This window comes from Molossus molossus, unplaced genomic scaffold (genome assembly GCF_014108415.1).
Source record: "Molossus molossus isolate mMolMol1 unplaced genomic scaffold, mMolMol1.p scaffold_m16_p_13, whole genome shotgun sequence".
Lineage (NCBI taxonomy): Eukaryota > Metazoa > Chordata > Mammalia > Chiroptera > Molossidae > Molossus > Molossus molossus.
The window spans coordinates 49,441,775-49,463,099 of record NW_023425348.1 but is presented as its reverse complement, the minus strand read 5'-3'; the positions used below and the strand labels follow the sequence as shown (position 1 = coordinate 49,463,099).

General features: G+C 40.4%; 1 protein-coding gene across 1 annotated transcript; it reads left to right on the top strand.

Moving 5' to 3' along the window:
* The first annotated feature begins 11,577 nt into the window (after nucleotides 1-11,577).
* On the top strand, nucleotides 11,578-12,525 carry LOC118628469 (olfactory receptor 56A3-like). The gene has a single exon (XM_036259448.1). It carries the CDS (start codon nucleotides 11,578-11,580, stop codon nucleotides 12,523-12,525), a length of 948 nt encoding a protein of 315 aa, XP_036115341.1.
* The last annotated feature ends 8,800 nt before the right edge of the window (nucleotides 12,526-21,325 follow it).

The window sequence follows — 21,325 nt, the reverse complement described above, 5'->3', positions numbered from 1 at the left end:
GGGAATGTAAACTGGTACAGCCACTATGGAAAACAGTATGGAGATTCCTCAAACAATTAACGATAGAGTTACCACATGACCCAGCAAACTTTCTTCTGGATATCTACTCAAAAAACTTGAAAACATTTATTCACATAGATATATGTATCCCTATGTTCACTGAAGCATTATTCACAGTGGCCAAGACATGGAAACAACCGAGGTGTCCCTCAATAAATGGGTGGATAAAGAAGATGTGGTACATATATACCATGGAATACCACTCACTCATAAGGCAAGTTGAAATACTGCCATTTTCAACAACATGGATGGATCTTGAGAATATCCTGCTAAGTTAAATAAATCCAACAAAGAGTAAGAAACCAAATGATTTCACTCATATGTGAGCTATAAACAAATAAGAAAAACAGACAAACACAAACTCATAGACACAGACAACAATATGTGGTTACCAGAGACAAAGGGGAGTGAGGGAGGCAGCAAAGGATAAACAAGGTCAAATATATGGTGACAGAAAGAGATGTGACTTCGGGTGGAAATGACAATATAATATACAGATAATGTATTATAGAATTGTACACTTAAAACCTATTTAATGTTAACCAATGTCACACCAATAACTTTAATTAAACTTATTTCGAAAGAAAAGTAAGAGTTTGACTTGATCTAATTAGAAGATTTCTGTGGAATAATGGAAAGCATTCACAAAAATGGACATGTAGACAATAGACTAGAAGAAACATTAGCAATCTCTAGCCATCAAGGGACTCTAATATGTAAAATTTGCAAGAAAATCTTGTAAATATGCCAGCAAAACTAAGAATTAATTGAAAAAGGCAAAGGATATGATATGTAATTCACAGAACAAAAACAACAAGTAGATGAGGAATGTTTGGTTATCAAAATAAAATAAAATTAAGATAATGAGATACTATTTTATACCCGCTGAGTTTTATTTTCATTAAAACATTTTTAATGTTGACACAATCGCAGGGGTCTCCCTTTCTTCCGCTCTTTGCCCACCACCATCCACCCCTACATCCCCCTCCTTTGGTCTTCACCAATCTATTGTCCATGTCCATTGGTTATGCATGTGTTCTTAGGCTAATTTCTTCACCTTTATCCAGTCACCCCCACCCGCCTTCCCTCGGAACCAGCCAGTCTGTTCTACATTTTCATGCTTCCAGTTCCATTTTGTTCTTTGGTTTATTTTGTTTATTAGATTCCACATATTAGTGCAATCACATGATATTTGTCTTTTTCTGACTGGCTTATTTTGCTTAGCATAATATTCTCCAGGTCCATCCATGCTGTCGCAAAAGGTAAAAGTTCCTTTTTTTTTTCAGCCATGTAGTATTCCATTGTGTAAATGTACCACAGCTTTTATATCTACTCATCTGCTAGTGGGCACTTAGACTGTTTCCAGATCTTCGCTATTGTAAATATTGCTGCTGTAAACGTAGGGGTACATATATTCTTTCTGATTAGTATTTCGAGATTCTTAGGATATATTCCCAGAAATGGAACTGCTGGGTCAAAAGGCAGTTCTGTTTTTAATTTTTCTTTTAAAAATCCTCATCTGAGGACATTTTTGCATTTATCTTCAGATAGAGCAGAAGGGAGAGAGGAAGGAAAAGAGAGAGAAACATCAATGTGAGAGAGACACATCGACTAGATGCCACCCACACCACCTCAACCAGGGCTGGAGACAAACTGTAACTGAGGCACGTGCCCTTAGTGGAACCAAACCCAGGTGTCTCTGGTCCATGGGCTGACGCTCTAACCCCTGGGTCAAACCGGCCAGGGTCTGTTTTCAATTTTTTGAGGAACCTTTATACTTTTTCCAGTGGCTGCATCAGTTTGCATTCCCACCAGCAGTGCACTAGGGTTCCTTTTCTCCAAATCTTCTCCAACACTTGTTCTTTGTTGATTTATTGATAGTAGCCATTTTGACAGGTGTGAAGTGATACCTCATTGTAGTTTTTATTTCCATCTCTCTGATTATTAGTGACCTGGAGCATTTTTTCATATGTCTATTGGCCATCTGTATGTCCTTTTGTGACCCGTCCTGCAGGTCGAGCAACGAGGACTCTAGAGGGGGAGTGAGGATGAGGAGGGACAAGAGACAGGAGAAATGGAGACAAGACAGGATTCTGATCAAGTCTCGTTTATTCAGGGGTAATTCACACAATATATAGGGCAAGAAGCACCTGTTGCCAAGCACCAGGCTTGCTGGAAGCAAATCTAGGAAATACTACAAAGGAACAAAAGGTCAGCAAAGACTGGCTTCTTGAGTAAATGGTTACTTAAAGAAATGCAAAATGCAGCAATATCCTGCTTTGGGGCAGGTGATGGCAGAGCAGATTTTAGCAAAATTGATGCCATGCAAAAAGTCTCCCACAGATCCCCTTTTTCTTTAATTTTTTAAGGCCGAAATAATACCTTGAGGGGACTGTGCCTGTCTTAGGTCAGGAAACTTGCACACGGTGCCAACCTGTCTGAACCCGTCATTGGAATAGCAAGGCAGCGTAAGGCCTTGTTCCTGTCTTAGGTGGTGGCTGGCGATGCGTGTGAGTTCCAGTTGCCCATCTCTGGCTATCCAGTCCAGCGCACCAAGGTGACGAGGTTTTTGAGACTCACTATTTGCCATTTTGGGCATAGTCATAAGCTTACTGACTCACAGCTAGAGTGAGCTTCTCTGTCAGCCATTTCAAGTCTATGATAGTGGACCTGTATAAATTGCATCTTAATGGCATCTATCTGCTGCTTGATGAAAGCCATCACCTTATTGAAGAGGAAAGGTCCTAGTGACAGAATCAGTAAAAGGCCAAGTAAGGGGCCCAACAGAGGGAGAAGATAAGGCAGCACCTCATTTAGCTCGCTCCAAAGGTTGTTATTGAAGAAAAGCTCTTTTAAGCAGCAGAATTCCGGCAGTCGCATGGGGGGCCAAATAAGGCCCTCAGGAGCTCATCAGGGTGTGGAGGAGGCCCAAAACCTCCTTCCACAAGCAGGCAAAGATGCAGTAGTATCCCTAGCAGTAAGATTTCAGCCTTCCGGTCCATTCCTGAAATAAAGAAAAAACAGGAAAAGCCTCTCAGGGCGAATTTTCGTCCCTGGAGTTATCTATATGGTTATCTGTTATTCCTTTAACTTGATCAATCTGTTTAACCAAACGCTCTGGTAGCCATCTGGCAGATTTCATTTTCTTAGAGTAAATGCATACAGAACCTTGGCCCCAGATGAGGACTGGGTCTGGGCCATGCCAAGAGTTGGTTAGCGGATCTTTCCATAGTACTGATGCAAATTGTTTTTGAGTTTCTGTATGCCAAAAGCGATTAGCAGCAGATTGCCCATCAGTATCCAAATTTAAAAAATTGAGGATAAATAAGGCATGAGAGAGAATATTTCTGGGTGACCCCCTCGTGGGGTACCATTCCCCCTTTTTTATTTTATTAATGGTGATCTTTAAAGACAGATGTGCTCTCTCTACAATCCCTTGGCCCTGAGGGTTGTAAGGTATACCTGTTATGTGTTGAATATTGAGGTGTTTGCAAAATTGGGAGAAGGCTGAACTTGTATAGCCGGGGCCGTTATCGGTTTTCAATTGCTGTGGGCATCCCAGAACTGTTAATGTGGTTAGCATGTGACTGATCACATGTTTTGTGGCTTCACCAGTTTGGAGGGAAGCATAAATGAATCCACTAAAGGTATCTATGGTAACATGTACATATTTAAGATTTCCAAATTCAGAGATGTGAGTAACATCCATTTGCCATAATGCGTTAGGGATTAGTCCCCTTGAGTTTACTCCAAGGTGGGGGACCGGTAAATGAGTGGCACATGAGGGGCAGTTTTTAACAATTTGCCTAGCTTGTTCCCTAGTAATCTGATGCATGAGGCGAAGTGTTTTAGCATTGAGATGATGTAATCGATGACGGTTCTGCGCTAGGGTGATTTTATCAGAGCTGTTATCAAGGCTGTAAACACTTGATTAGAATCCTGGAGGCGAGTAGCTAGGTCAGCTTTTTGGTTTCCCTCAGCAAGAGGTCCTGGCAGCCCAGAATGGGCGCGTAAGTGGCCTACGTAAAATGGGTGAACTCTTTTTGTAATTAGTTTCTGTAACTGCCTAAACAAATTTCCTGCATTGGATATGTTTTTTATTTGTCCAGCTGTTTCTAATAGAGGTATAGAATGTGCGATGTATGCAATATCTGTGTAAATATTGAGAGATTGATCTGGGAAGGCAGAAAAAACAGCAACAATGGCTTGCAGTTCTGTTAGTTGAGCAGATGTGCTGCTGGTCATAAATGACACTGTTTGGTCCAGATAAGTGTAAGCAGCTCTACCCATCGAGGACCCATCAGTAAATACTAGTAAAGCATTTCTCAGAGGCTTAAATGCTGTGAGTATAGGAAAGGTAAACTCATGTTTGTTGACAAAATCAATAAGTTTGTCTGGTGGATAATGATTGTCTAGAATCCCCGCATAAGAGGCAAGGGAAATGGGCCAAAATTCAGTATTTTGCATGAGCCAGCTAATTTGGTCCACGGTATAGGGTTGTATAATGATATCTGGCTCCTTACCAAAATAACATTTCCCTTGTTCCCTACCCATCATAATGAGATTGGACACTGCCTGATAATATGGCTCAATGACCTTTTTAGGTGTGGCAGGCAAGTGAATCCACATTAAGGGCGCTGTCTGCCAGAAAACAGCGGTAGGGGAGAGAGCAGTCTTACAAATAATAAACTTTAAAGGTTTAGTGTAATCCATAAAGGTAGTTGCTTGAGAATGGATAGCCTGTTTTCCTTCTAAGGTAAGTTCACGGGGAGAAGTAGGGTTGGCATCTCCCTGCAATATATCATACAGGGGTTTAAGTTCTCCTTTACTGATTTTTAAATAGGGCATAAGCCAATTAATGTCCCCTAGCAACTTTTGGAAATCATTTAGGGTTTTAAGCTTGTCTAATTTTAGTTCTAATTTTTGACAGGAAATTAGGGACCCTCGCATTTGAAAACCAAGATATGTATAAGGGTCTGCGAGTTGGACCTTGTCAGGGGCTATTTCCAGGCCTTTGTCTCGTAAGGCAACACGCATCATCTCATAGCATTTCAAAACTTCGCTCCCTTCTTTTCCGGCTATGAGGATATCATCCATGTAATGCATAATGTACATATTTGGCCAATTGTCTCTAACTAATTGTAAGGCTGAGGCCACAAAGGATTGGCATAGGGTAGGGCTATTAGCCATTCCCTGTGGCAGAACACGCCATTGGAATCTTTTCATAGGCGCTTTGAAATTTATAGCTGGTAAGCTGAATGCAAATCACCTCTGATCATCTGGATGCAGAGGAATCGTGAAAAAACAATCCTTTAGATCAACAATGACTTTGAAATAACCCAAAGGTATGGCAACAGGTGAGGGAAGTCCTGGTTGTAAGGCTCCCATTAGTACCATAGTCTTATTTGCATCTCTTAAGTCTTGCAATAGCCGCCATTTGCCAGATTTCTTTTTAATGACAAAAATAGACGTATTCCAAGGGGAGTTACTAGGGACAATGTGGCCAGCATCAAGCTGCTCCTGTACCAGCTGTTGTGCAGCCATCAGTTTTTCTGCCGTTAGAGGCCATTGATCAACCCACACCAGCTCCTCAGATAGCCACGTGATCTTTCCTGCATGGGTCACAGGAGTGTCAATGGCCCCTATGGAAAATGGCCTAATCCTGCCCTATCAGTCTTTGGGGAGGGCTCTATGGGTTCTGTTATACCCATATTATTTTTTTCCAGCCCTTGGCCTGGTAGATATCCAGTTTTCAACAGTTGGGTAGTAATAACAGCATTCGGGCTTCCCATTATTAATCCTAATTGGGATAAGAGGTCTCTACCCCAAAGATTTATAGGCAATCCAGCTATAACATATGGTTGTATGGTGCCCTGGTTACCTTTCTGATCTTTCCAAGTTAATAGCTTTGAACTTCTCTCTGGGTTTTGACTTTGCCCTATTCCTTTTAGGTGAGTCAGAGTTGCGTCTAAGGGCCAGGCTGTAGGCCAGTCTTCCTTTTTAATTATTGTGACATCAGCCCCTGTATCTATAAGCCCTGAAAATTTCTTACCATCTAACCAGAGAGACATAATGGGTTTTTGTGCTGATATGACCTCTGCCCAGTAAACATCTGATGACCCAAAGCCTTGATCACCTCTTTGTCCTGATACTGCCCTATTTGTGGTGGGCATCAAAGGCAGGAGCAGCAATTGAGTGAATCTTTGTCCTGTGATGACAGTATTAATATTTTGGGGGGATGACACCATAACCTTAATTTCTCCGGAGTAGTCATTGTCTATGACTCCTGGAAGGACTTGTAGTCCATTCATTGTTGAGCTGCTACGTCCTATTATTAGTCCAAATGTGTTTTCAGGCAGAGGGCCAAAAATTCCAGTAGGAAGGGCCTGAACTCCTATTTCAGGTGTTAATACTGTATAGATGGTGGAACTGAGGTCCAATCCTGCACTTCCTGTGGTGGCTCTGAGGAGGTTTGAAATGGATTGTTGTTTGCTGGAACAAAACTGACTGCCCCAAAGATTTGTTTGGGTTTGGGGGCCTGGGGCTGGCCCCTGTACCCGTTTCCCTGCATCGGGGATAGTTCGTTACCCTGAACATCCTTTTTAGACCTACATTCATTAGCCCAATGTTTCCCCCTTTTACATCTAGGGAAAACTCCTGGAGTCTGAGTTTTTGAGTTATTAGTGGGATTTCCTTTACAATTCCTTGCAAAATGGCCAGTTTCCCCACAGTTAAAACATTTACTATTGTTTTATTGGGATAAGAACTGTCTGACTGTATACCCTTGCAAGGCGGCAGCCATGGCAAGGCCCTGTTGATAGGCAGTCCCAATATCAGAGCATAGGTGAATATAGCCAGTTAAATTAGTCTTTTTCTTATAAGGTCTAATAGCGGCTTGACAGGCGGCATTAGCGTTTAAGCCAATTGTTTAACAAAATCCGTACCGGCGTCTGCATTACCGAAAATTCTGCCTGCTGCAGTAATTAAGCGGTGAACAAAATCTGCAAAAGGCTCATCAGGTCCTTGTTTAATGTTAGTAAGGGAGGAGCTCATGTCTCCCTTGGTGGGCAGTTTCCTCCATGCTCTAGTGCCTGCAGCCTGAACTTGTGCAAAAAGACCTGCATCAAATTGCATTTGGGCATCACTATTGGCATAATTTCCTTCTCCTATTAGCATATCAAAATTCCATCCATTACCAGCCTGCACATTGTGTTTAGCAATGTCCCTGCAGTTCTCTATGTATTCTGATTTCCATAGGAGATAGTCTCCTCCAGCAAGTGTCCCTTGGGCTAACGTCTGCCAATCCCCAGGCGTAAGCCAATTCTCAGCTACTGATTCTAAAGTTGCCATAGTATACGGGGCTGTGGCTCCATATTGTGCTATAGCAGTTTTTAACTCCTTTATTAATTTAAAATTAAACCGCTTAAGAAAAAGCAGTTACCGGGACCTTCTCGGGTCCATAAGTCTTATAATAATCTCTAAGAGCATCACCAACTATTTTCCATCGTTTTTGATCTATAGTTCCCTCTGTGGGAAACCAAGGGCAAACTTCTTTAATATAATCAAAATACTGACACAAATGCTTAATTTTCACCTTTACTCCTCGTGCCTTGATAGCCTTTCCTAGTCCTTCAACAAACATCTTATCTTGGCTCAATGCTTGACCCATAATCACCGTTCACTTACCCGAGGGGTGCAGACGCAGCAGGTTCCCACGTCGTCGTTCCCTTTTCTTTTCCTTTTTGCCGGCCACTCGAATGGCGTCCTTCACTGGATCCCCCGTGCTCGAGCCCCACGTTGGGCGCCACTTGACCCGTCCCGCAGGTCGAGCAACGAGGACTCTAGAGGGGGAGTGAGGATGAGGAGGGACAAGAGACAGGAGAAATGGAGACAAGACAGGATTCTGATCAAGTCTCGTTTATTCAGGGGTAATTCACACAATATATAGGGCAAGAAGCACCTGTTGCCAAGCACCAGGCTTGCTGGAAGCAAATCTAGGAAATACTACAAAGGAACAAAAGGTCAGCAAAGACTGGCTTCTTGAATAAATGGTTACTTAAAGAAATGCAAAATGCAGCAATATCCTGCTTTGGGGCAGGTGATGGCAGAGCAGATTTTAGCAAAATTGATGCCATGCAAAAAGTCTCCCATACTTTTGGAGAATTGTCTATGCAGGTCCTTTGCCCATTTTTAATTGGATTGTTTGTCTTCCTGGGGTTGAGTTGTATAAGTTCTTTCTATATCTTGGAAATTAACCCCTTATCAGTACATCCATTGAATTTTCTTAAAAAAAACAAAAAGCATCAGATTTTGTATAGAATGTGAATAATAAATTTTAGAAATTTTTAGTGAGATTTAATGAATGTTTAGAGAGAAATTTGGTAATTTCTAGTGAAATTAAATATGTTTGTATGCCATAACTTAAAACATAATTGTTTACTTACTTTTTTTAGGTCAATAGAGAGAGGTGTATAAGAATTTTGACAGTAGCATTATTATTTTAAAAAAATCTTTTTTCTTTATTGATTTTAGAGGGAGAGGAAAAGAGAGGGAGCGAGAGAACATCACAGAGAGAACATTGATTAGCTGCCTCTTGCATGCCCCCCACTAGGTACCGGGCCTACAACCTGGGCATGTGCCCTGACCAGAAATTGAACCAGTGACTTCTTGGTGCATGGGTTGAGGCTCAAACACTGAACCCCACTGGCGGTGCAGTAGTATTAATTTTTGGTAACAACTAATTATAGGTCACTGTGGTGTTGGCTACTTATATGAAAAAGACAAATGCAAATAATGAAAATTGAACAGCAGTAAAAAATAATCAAGGTGACTTACACATAGCAACATCTATAGCTTTTTAAAATTTAGAGTCGATTTAAAATAAAGAATAACATCAGATTTACAACCCATTTACATCTATATAAATTAAATATATAATTATATAATCATTCTTTCATAAATGAGTGAACATATACATAAATAAGTATACTGAAGATTCATTAGAAAGACACATTTTAATTACACTGGAGTTTTCACTTTTCTGAAGGAAAAAGAAATAGGAGCAATGTCGTGAAGTGCAGAAGAAAGAAAAATAAAGCAAAAGAAGGGCCTTAACAAAACTGGTGATGCATATTCCCATAACTGGAGGCGTGTGAATAATTCACATGAGGTCCAAAATGAAAAGAAAAAACATAAACAAATTATAATTCTTAATAACTGTTTTTATATTCTATCCTGTTTAAAAGTCTTTCACTTTTGCAAAAATTACTGTAGGATTTTCTCTCTGGAAAACATTGTATTTCTCAGTAATATTTTATTCAAAAATTTCTTGTTTTTTTTTATCACTATAATGCTACAAAAAATTAATATTGATCCATTCGATAGCATGGGTTGAAATGTACCTCTCCAACAAGCACATGCTGAAGCCCATGAGAAATTCTGTGTGAAGTCTTTGGATCCATGAAAGGTGCCAAGTGTGTATGTGCAAATGAGTGTGAACATGTATGAATGTTTGTAAGAACCCTATACCCAGGAGACTGACTTATTGCCTACAGAGCACACAGTCAATGTAAGGGTGGAACACCAGAGGTCCTTTCTTTTAGAAAAACAACACAAGTTTCTTCTCATCTGCCTGCCTGTCTATTCTAGGATGGCCTATGGGCCAAAGAAAGTAGGTATGGAGAAGTTCCCAGAGGGCAGAGTCCCTTAGGCTCTAGAGTTATAATTACCTCAAAGACTTGGGGAATTAACCAGAGCTCCAGAGTCAGTGGAGCCAGACTCCACAATTCACATCTTCTGGGTAGAGGGTGGCTGAGAGTCGGCTGTACCAAGATTATCCACAAGACGGGAGGAGAGACCCACCTCTTCAGTCCAGGTCAATGTTCCTTTCCATGCTGGAGTCAGTACAGCTGAAGTAGTGTGAAGATGGGGTTGTAGAGACTGCATTTTGTCTCACGTTAGGGGGCACATGTGAGACCCTGTGCTCTGGAAACCTCTCTTTTGTCCTCCTTTTGTGTTCTCTGATCTTTTGCTTGGTGCTGACAGATGTAGAGAGGCTGGGGTTTGTCTGGAGGAGATTGATGGGTGTGACAGAGCTGGAACGTGTAGCAAAGTAAAACTGGGGCTTTCAACAATAAATATGGACACTCAGGGCCTTTAGGAAGAAGCATCTGCCACAAATGCTTAACTCATAAGGTAGGGTCTAAATTTAATCTGTATAACTTCACAGATTGAGGACAAAGACCACAGTTGTGGGCAAGTGGGAAATCAGAAAGTAGTAACTCAGATTTCAGGTCAATATAAAAATTTCTAGAAGTTACTGCTGCTAAAATCACAAAATTATGCCCAGAATATCAAAATTACCTGCTGCTGGATGCACTCAATGTCTAAAATGACACTTGGGAGAGAATCTTAGAATTGTTTATCTTTAATGTAAATGAGAGTACCACATCACTTTATTTTACAATTCCCTTTGTCAGTTAGTCAGCTCTTGTGTACACTCTCATAATAGTTGGTAAAAGACCCTGTCATCATCCACATCACTTGTCATTAACATCCATTGTCTCCAGGATTGCTTCAGTTTTAGAGTGAGGACGGCTCCTTATTCAATGTTATGACCCCAGTACCCGAAAGAATGCCTGGGGGGAAAGGTTAAATGACAAGAGGACAATGGCAACATGGAACCAGTGCCTGGAAGGGGAGATTATGTACCTGGATCATTGTATTGAAGGTGGCGAGGGCAATGGAACGGGGGGACTTCCATTAAAGGTGGACTTCATCACTCTCACACCATTGCAATCAGAGAATCAACTTTTCGTCTTGTTTAATGATAGGTACCTCTCTTGCATAGCTATGTGACATTGCTCTTTTCCCTTTGAAGGCTGGTTCTTGCAGAAGAAAGGAATTCCATAAATACAAAGGTCTAAGAAATAGAATGAAAGCAATTATTAAGCAGGATAAATACCTACCAAGTTAAAGTGACTAATGGACAAAATGCAAATTAACTGAAAATGTGTATAATTTTAAATATCTCTAATTAAAACAAAGTAAATACTACCAAAAGGTCAGATCAGGGGTGGCATGGAGGTCAAGGGACATTAATCTGAGTCCCTAATTTGTGCCAGGCTTATTTCGGTGTAGTGTTACAGTTAAATTATAGATATAGTAGTCTATTTGGTCATTAAAAAAAATAAAAAACTTACAAATACAAATTTAGAGACTCACTTGTCACAGAATATTTTTCTAAGTAATTTTCTGTTTCTCTTTACTATAAAGACATTTTCATTGAAAATAAACCTTGAACAAATCATATTACTTCAGTCCTCCTCATATGGTTTAAAGTGATAGGAATATCCCAATTGCATGCCACAAAAAATAAACAGATAAATTCACTTGGCTCTGGATCCACAAGTTTCACCTGGGCAAAGCAACTTGCACCCTCATATACCTTGAGTAGAAGCTAATTGTATCTTAATTTTACAGATCACAAAAACAAAGCTATACAATATATGCGAAAATATGACAGTACACCAAAATGAAACCACCTTTATTGAGGTTTCAGACTTCCTCCTGAACTGTTTTGTCAGGTCACCCAGTTGGCAGCTCTGGCTGTCCGTGCCCCTCAGCCTCCTCTTCCTCCTGGCCATGGGGGCCAATGGCATTCTCCTGATCACCATCTGGCTGGAGGCCTCTCTGCATGAGCCCATGTACTACCTGCTCAGCCTGCTCTCCCTACTAGACATTGTGCTCTGCCTCACCGTCATCCCCAAGGTCCTGGCCATCTTCTGGTTTGACCTCAAGCTCATCAGCTTCTATGCCTGCTTCCTTCAGATGTACATCATGAATTGCTTCTTTGCCATGGAGTCTTGCACAATCATGGTCATGGCCTATGACCGCTATGTAGCTATCTGCCACCCACTGAGGTACCAATCCATCATCACTGACCAATTTGTGGCCAAGGCAGCCATTTTTATTTTGGTCAGGAATGTCCTTTTTACAGTACCTGTTCCTATTCTCTCTGCCCATCTTCATTATTGTGGGAGAACTGTCATTGAGAACTGCATCTGTGCCAATCTGTCAGTCTCCAGGCTCTCCTGTGATGACATCACCATCAATCGTTTCTACCAATTTGCTGGAGGCTGGACTGTGCTAGGATCCGACCTCATCCTCATCTTCCTCTCTTACACCTTCATACTGCGAGCTGTGCTGAGACTCAAGGCAGTGGGTGCTGTGACCAAGGCCCTAAGCACCTGTGCTTCCCACTTCATCCTTATTCTCTTCTTCAGTACCATCCTTCTGGTCGTCGTCTTCACACATATGGCTAAGAAGAAGGTCTCCCCTGATGTGCCAGTCTTGCTCAATGTCCTTCACCATGTCATCCCTGCAGCTCTCAACCCTATTGTTTATGGAGTGCGAACCCAGGAGATCAAGCAAGGAATCCAGAGGTTACTGAAGAAAGGATGGTGATAAGGCCAACTGGATCTCTGAATTCTTAAAAAAAAAAAAAGACTTAAAATCAGGTGATTGGAAATTGGGTTGAAACTCATAGCTCAGGGACACAAGTTCAAGGAGAAAAGTAATGTTAGCTCTGAAACAATTTCTTGACTCTATCCTTCCCATTTAAACATTAATGCTTCCCTCAAAAAGTCTGTTATTTCTGAAACTTAAAAAGTATTTTTCAATCTTTATAATTCTGTTTAGTTTAAAATGAGAATTCAGGAGGATGAATTCTATAGTGGAAAAGTAAACCTCACTTAATATTGCATTTGCTATTTCTGTACATGTAATTAAAGAATAACTCTAGATAGAAATGTCCATGTGTGCAACTTAGTATTGTTATTGTTATTGTTATCAACCTAGTTGCATAATGCAGTTGTGAAAAGACCACAGTATTTTAAGTGCCAGTCCTGAATAATGAAAATTGTTAAAGTCCATAAGTAAATTTTCATCACCTATCTCCAATAAGGGCAATAACTTTTTCTCCTATTCTTTCTTTTTTTTTTTTTAAATTAATTAATTTGTTTTTGTTACAGATGCTTCTCCTTTTCACTCACTGATTCCCCTCTCCCCACCCTCCCCGCCCTATCCCCAGCTTTGTTGTCCATGTCCATTGGTAATGCATACATGCATATAAGTTCTGTGGTTTATTTCTACCCCCCCACCCTCTCTTCTGGGGATTGTCTGTCTGTACCCCACTTCCATGTCTCTAGGACTACTCCATTCCTCAGACTGTTAAGTTCATTATATTCCACAAATAAGTGAGATCATAAGATACGTGTCTTTCTCTGTTTGGCTTGTTTTGTTTAGGATAATACTTTCCAGATCCCTCCATGTCGTCTCAAAGGATAAGAAATCTTTCTTTCTTACAGCTGCATAGTGTTCTATTGTGTGTATGTACCACAGCTTTTTTATCCATTTATCTACTGATGGACATTTGGGCTGTTTCCAGATCTTAGCTATTGTAAATGGTGCTGCTAAGAACATGGGGGTACATATATTCTTTCTGATTGGTGTTTCAGGCTTCTTAGGGTATATTCCTAGAAGTGGGATCTCTGGGTCAAATGGAAGGTCAATTTTTAATTTTTTGAGGTAACACCATATTGTTTTCCTTAGTGGTTGCACCAGTCTGCATTCCCACCGTGGCCTTTCTGACAGGTGTGAGGTGGTACCTCATTGTTGTTTTCATTTGCATCTCTCTGATGATTAGTGATGTTGAGCATTTCTTCATATGTCTCTTAGCCATTTCTATGTCCTGTTTGGAAAGATGTCTATTTAGTTCCTCAGCCCATTTTTTAATTGGGTTCTTTGTCTTCCTTTTGTTGAGTTGTATGTGGACTCTATGTATATTGGAAATTAACCCCTTATCTGATATATCATTGGTAATTATGCTCTCCCATACAGTGGGTTGCCTTTCCATCTTGATGATTGTATCTTTTGCTGTGCAGAAGCTTTTGAGTTTGATGTAGTCCCATGTGTTCATTTTCTCCATTGTTTCTGTTGCCTTAGGTGATGTATCTGAAAATTCTGCTGCGTACGATGTCTGAAATTTGCTTACCTGCAGTTTCTTCTAGGAATTTTAAGGATTCATGAATCACATTTAAGTCTTTTTTCCATTTTGAGTTGATTCTTGTGTATGGTGTAAACTGATGGTCTAGTTTCATTTTTTTTTTTTTTTTGTATGTAGCTGTCCAATTTTCCCAACACCATTTATTAAAGAGACCGTCTTTACTCCATTGTATGCTGTTGCCAGCTTTGTCAAATATTAATTGAGCTTATTGCCTTGGGTCCATTTATGTGTTCTGTGTTCTGTTCCACTGGTCTATATGCCTGTTCTTGTGCCAGTACCGACGCTGTTTTATTACGGTGGCTTTGTAGTATAACCTGAAATTCGGTACTGTGATCCCTCCAACTTTGTTCTTGTTTTTCAACATTGCTGTGGCTATTTGAGGTCTTTTTTTTCCCACATGAACTTTTGAAGTATTTAGTCTAGTTCTTTGAAGTATGTCATTGGTATTTTGATGGGGATTGCATTGAATTTAGATTGCTTTGGGTAATATGGACATTTTAATGATGTTAATTCTTCCAATCCATGAACAAGGTATATGCTTCCACTTTTTTTCTATCTTCCTCTATTTCTTTTTTCAATGATCTGTAGTTTTCTGTTAATAGGTCCTTCATTTCTTTGGTTAAGTTTATTCCTAGGTATCTTAATTTTCTTGCCATAATGGGAACTGTGTTTGTTTTTATAGTTTCTCTTTCTGTGAGTTCATCATTGGTGTATAAGAATGCCATTGATTTCTTGATGTTAATTTTGTATCCTGCTACTTTTCCAAATTCATTTATTAAATCTAGTAGATTTTTGATGGAGTCTTTAGGATTTTCTATGTATAATATGTCATCTGCAAATAATGACAGATTCACTTCCTGTTCTTAAGGGAAATCTTAATTTTGGCCATTGAGTATGATGTTGGCTGTAGGTCTTTCATATATGGCCTTTAATAAGTTGAGATATGATCCCTCTATTCCCAGATTGCTGAGCATTTTAATCAGAGATGGGTGCTGGATTTTTGAATGGTTTTTCCTGTCTATTGGTATGATCATATATTCTCTAACACTTGCCCATTTTCTTCCTCTTCCGGGACTCCTATGATGCAAATGTTATTATGTTTTCAGTTGTCCTATAGTTGTCTTAAGCTGTCTTCCTGTTTTTTAAGTGTTTTTACTTTTGATTTTCTGATTGATTGATTTTTTTCTACCCTATCTTCTAATTTACTGATCTGGTCCTCAGCTTCCTCTACTCTGCTAGTTTGTCCTTCCAGTGTGTTCTTTATTTCTGCTATGTCATTCTTCATTTTCACTTGGTTGGTTTTCAATGTTTCTATATCTTTACTCATGGGGCTGATGTCCTTACTCATGCTGTTGAGCTTCCTCAAGATCATGGCCCTGAACTCTACCTCTGATAATTTGCTTAACTGCATTTCATTTATCTCATCTTCGGTAGTATCTTGCTCTCATCTTTTTCTTTCATTTGGGATTTGTTTTTTTTGTTTCACCATTTTGGCTATTTCAGTGGGTTTTGGAGACTGCCAAGTTTTCCCTGTGGGTGTTATGTTCTGCTGTTTGTGGCTCCCTCTACTGGGTTTGGATGAGCCTGGTTGGCCCATGTTAAACACCACTGTCAAGTCTTATTTTTCTGGGTATATTTGCAAGCCCAGGAAATGTTCAGTTATCCTCTAGTTTTTTCCTGGTGGCTAGTAGTCTCAGTTACTCAGTGACTTGGAATGTAGCCCTGGTGTTCTGCATAAGAGGATTTCTAGAGGGTGGGATACATGCTGGTTATTAATGAACCTCAATTTGCATTTCTTTACCTCACCTGAGAAAGGCTGAATATTCCTTGGTGGGGGGGGGGAGGGCTGCTGCTTTTTCCCACAGCTCTGGGAAAGATCACACTGGCCACTGTCCTTTGTGGCCTCAACTGAGCAAAAACTCTGAGTGTTCTCCAAATCCCAGGTGTCCCCACAGAGTTCAGCTTAGTCTGCCCTCCCTCTGCCATAGTCCCCTGGTGATTGGCTGTGGCTATTTTAGCACTCTGTCCAGGCTCTCTGTGCTGTGGAGTGGGCTTTGTCTTTATTCCCCAAAAGCACTGCTCACAGCTAAGACTGCTGCTGTCCATGGGTTCCCAGCCTGCCACCCTCTTGCACCTCTGCAGATCCTACCAGTGTCCCTGGTTATATGTTTCTGTCCTACTGCTTTTCTGTTGCTCTTTTCTGAGGATTTGTCTTTGTTTTAGTTGTTATTTCCTTTTGGTCGTGGGAGATCGTCTGCATAGCTTTTATTCACTCCACCTCCATTTTCACATCCTTTAAGCCTATCTTGTGCACAGCTGGGTCATATAGGCCTCTATGGTGCCCCTGTACCCTGTAGGTCCAGCTGGTAACTGGATCACACAGTCCCTTTAGGGACCCTGCTCTATGCCTATGTTATAGGCTGCTGGGTCTCACAGGCCTCTCTGGTGCTTCAGCACCCCACAGGTCCAGTGGGTAACTGGATTACATAGTCTCTGCTGGGTTGTACAGGCTTTTCTGGTGCCCCCGCACCCTGTAGTTCCTGTGGGCAGGCAGCTGAATTGCTCCAGTCTCTCTCGGGCTCCAGCTTCCCACTGGTCTTATAGGCTACTGGACTGCACAGGCCTCTGTGGATCCCTAGGTCCTGCTGCAGGTGGCTGGGGAGTGCTGCTGTCCCATGGGGCTCAACTCCTGTTCAGCTTTTGCTGTAGTTTTTGGGGATGGGTCTCAGCTGCTGGTCTGTGCTTCTGTTGCCTGGGGATGGATGTTTGCTCCCCAGCCTCTGTTGCTGGGGGTATATCTTCACTCTGACTGGGCTGCTACTATGGGGGATGGTGCTGGGCTCTGGGCTGTCTGTGCCTTCCAGGACCAGCATTTGAGAGCTCCACTACTGCGCACTGCTCTGTGTTGACAGAGAGTGTCCACTGGTCCTATGGTCCCAGGTGTGCTGGTGAGCTCAGGTTGCTGGGCCCTAGCAGCTCCTACTGCCTCCTCCCAGGGAAGACCAGGGATCTTCCAAAATGGAGGGACCTCCCCGTGGTGCAGGGAGAAACATTTTCTGAAGGGCCCCTTACGGTGGTAGTTGGCTGCTCCCACTCATAGCACAGGAACCTTCTACTATGTGGCTCTGCACTGCTCAGGTTTGGTCATCCACCTTCACGTCCACTCACACTCTCTCATACACTAGCTCACTCTCTCACACTCTCACCCTCACTCTGATCCTGTCAGCCGTCCAAAACATTCTTCCATTCACCCATATTCCAGTTGCTCCTGGCTTATTCTTTTCAGATTATGTCCTTCAATATTTTCTCTTAAAATCTATGCTCATATATCTTTTACCACATATAAAATCAACACCGACAACTTTGACAAATCACGTTTATTCTACAAGCCTCAATTTAACCACTACCTACTCCAAAATCCCTTCCTTATTCACCCCACTGGAATTAATCTGACGACGTTGACCTATGTGTTTGTCCCTTCTGATACAAGATTATAAATTCCTCTGAGTCTGTTGAGGAGTTTCATTCATCTTCTTAACTTTACATATTTTAGAGCTGTGAATACAGTTCTTTATATATTGTAGCTTTTTTGTTTAATAAAAGTAAATGATTCATACATACACAACTTGTTTCTTCTTTCCCCTGAAAACTTCTTATGGAAAGAATCAAGTTGTTAATATGATGGATTTGCCAAAGCACCTTACAAAAAGTCTTGTACAAGTCACAGTTCAATACAATTTTATATACCATAGAACCTAAGACAGCTTATCTTGAAATGAGATAACAATGACTTTTAAAATCCAAGGTACACTAATTTGGCCACAAAATCCCAGGTAACTTCTTACACTCATCAATCTGGCTCTAGTTTTCTCATTAAAAATAGGATAATTGCCCTCTTATTATGTGATTTATCATAGTGTTGGATGACCTAATTTATGAAAAGTTTTTCAACCAGGGCATAACACATGCAAATTACTTATACATGGAATTAATTCTAATATTTTGGGATATCTAGAATTTTATATCAATAGGATTTTTGAGTCTTCAAATCTCTTAGAATTTCCACTAAAGAATATTTGGTAAACAGATATCCAAGATTTGCTTAAATTCCACCAATAACAATGAAGTAGCTTTTAGCACCTGGGAGAGAAAACCTCTGCTTCTGTTTGGATTTTTAAAATGTTCCTCTCATGATCTCTTACCCTTCGAGACAACTTGGAGGGACCTGAAGAGTATTTTGCTAAGTGAAATAAGCCAGTCAGAGAAAGACAAGTACCACATGATCTCACTTATTTGTGGAACATAATGAACAAAATAAGCTGTCAACCAAAAGAGATCCAGAGTCATAGAAGTAGGGAACAGACTGAGAAATCTCAGAGGGATAGGGGGTAGGAAGGGAGGAAGAGATAAAACAAATGACTTATATGCATATGTGAACAACCAATCAACATGGACACAGTAGGCTGGGGAAGGCAGGAGAGGGCTGAGACTAGGAAGGAGGGGGTCAATGGGGAAAAAATTGGGACATTTGTAATACTTTCAACAATAGAAAAATAAATGAATAAAATGGTCCTGGCCAGTTTGTCTCAGTGGTTAGAGGGTCAGCCTTCAGACCAGTGAGTTACGGGTTTGATTCTGGTTAAGGGCATGTATCTCAGTTGTAGTTCATGCCCAGCCAGGGTTGGGGTCATGCAGGAGACAGCCAGTCGATGTGTCTCACATCGATGTTTCTCTCTCTCTCTTTCTCTCCCTCTCTCTCTCTTTCCCCTCCATCTCTCCCTCCCTCCCACTGTATCTGAAGATAAATGGATTAAAAGTAAATACGGTGATGAACAAAATAGACCCAGAGACATAGAAGGAAGGTTCAGATGGACAAACTTCAGAGGAGGGAGCCATGGGGGAGGGAAAAGATAAACCAAAGAATGTATGCATAACCAGTGGACATAGACAACAATGTGGGGAGTGGCAGGATCGGGAGGAAGGCATCAATGGAGGAAAAAGGAGAAATATCTGAAATGAAAATAAATTAATTGAATATTTTAAAAAGAAACATGCTTTCTTGGGACACAGACAAAATAAATAAATAAATAAAAAGATAAATAAATATAATGTTCCTCTCACTTGCCTGCAGTTTCGACCTGAGGCCCAGGTGGAAGCACTCTCTGGCGAATTACCACTCCAGTATTAGCCTTAATCATTGTAGCCATGTTTCACATAAGAGCGTGCAGACTTGACAGAGCTAACGTTTTTATGATCCTTCATCATTATAAAATGTCTCTCTGTATCTCGAGCCATGCTTCATGCCTTCATGTTGCATTAGTCAGGTGAGTGTAGCTACCTGATATTTCCCTGGATAGCCTTCCATTATATATTTTTTCCTATTCTTTTGTTTTCAGCCATTCTGGCTGCTTATATTTAAAGTATATCTTTTTTATAAACAACATGAATATATTCCATCTGCTAGTCTTTGTCTTTCACTCAGAACACTTGGCCTATTTACACGATGCAATCAGCGATTTTTCTAAAGTTACCATCTTAATTTTTACTCAGCTATTTTACATCCCTCTTCCTGGCTTATTGTCATAGTTAAGACTCATTCCTTTTTTTTTTTTTAATTATTTTTTATTTATTGATTTTAGAGAGAACAGAAGGGAGAGGGAGAGAGAGGTAGAAACATTGATGAGAGAGAACATCAATTGGCTGCTTGCTCCATGCTCCCCAATGGGGATCGGGCCCACAACCTGGGCATGTGCCCTGACTGGGACTCAAACTGGTGACCTATTGGTGCATGGATCAATGCTCAACCACTGAGCCACACTGGCTGGGCCGGATTCATTCAGTTTTTGTGCAATCACTTTTACTATTATTTTCATGATAACCGTATAAACATGTAAACTTGACTTACTATAGTCCAACTAAATGTATGTACTTTTTAAACATTTTGTAATTATTTTGTTATAGATCCATTAAAATTTTTCTTAGGATAATACATTATGCCATAAAACTTTCAGCATTTGCACAAATCAGTTTAATAAATAATTATGTAACAAAGCAAATTATTCTGAATAAGACTATTGAAAATAAACTAGTAAAACATATACAGGTTTATTTTTGATAAGTAGTTTGTTCAAAATAGTTTATTTTTTTAAGAAATTTGGTATCTTTATGAAATGTATTATTTATTCCTTTGCTAAAAAACATGTATTGAGGTGACATTATTAATCACATTATATAAATTTCAAATGTCCAGCTTTATAATACAATATCTGTATATTCTTATTGTGCACTCACCACCCAAAATCTTGTCGCCTCTGTTACCTGTATTAAACCCCTTTAAATGTGTGCTCTTTATATTGCTGTTCAGGATGCCATATAATTGTTTTCCTTAAGTGAAATGTTTTTCCTGTGTGAATATATTTCTAAAACTTAATAAAAGTGAGTGATAAATCATCATAAAGTAGTTATTTTAAAAACAATTTTCTAGAATGCAACTAATATGTAAGTTGAAGTTATTCCATAAATCTAATGACATTTGTCTTTTTAAAGGATCTCTTTAATACATACTCCAAGTCCTGAGCGATATTTATGTCTATCACAAATAGTGCATCTGTTTATATAACTCTGACACATCTGAAGAGAAACAATAAGCTGATCAACTCTCTTTCACTTCCCTGAGCTTAGATGCAGAAATCTCTCTTTTTACATTGGAAATGTGTGTGGGCCTGCAGGGAGGCCAGGGCTCATGGGAGCAGGATTCTCAAACCAATTCTTCATGTTTTCATCCACAGGAGAGTAGCTCATGCAGAGACAGCAGCTTCATAACTTTGTCCAGGGGCCAAGCCACAACCGAAGTGAAGAGTCACACGTTGCAGTAAAGCAGTTGAATGGTCAAACTGCTCTTTGGAGAAACGTTCTCTGTAAGTATTCTTGGGAACGGTACAGGGAAGGCCAAGCAAAAGTAACATTTTACGTGTGGTTCTCGATTTAACTCCTTGTTTATTTTTAGAGGATGCTATTATGCCTTCAGATGTGAGTTTGTAAGACCCTGAAGCTCACTGATGTCAGAAGAGCATGAGCCCCTTTGAGAGTGGGTCAGCTGAGCTCATGGTAGGTCCGCTAGGGTCTGTCTCTGGCAGGAAGGTTGACCAGAGAGCATTCCTACTTTCATCAATAATGGACATATTGGAAGTATCTGAATTT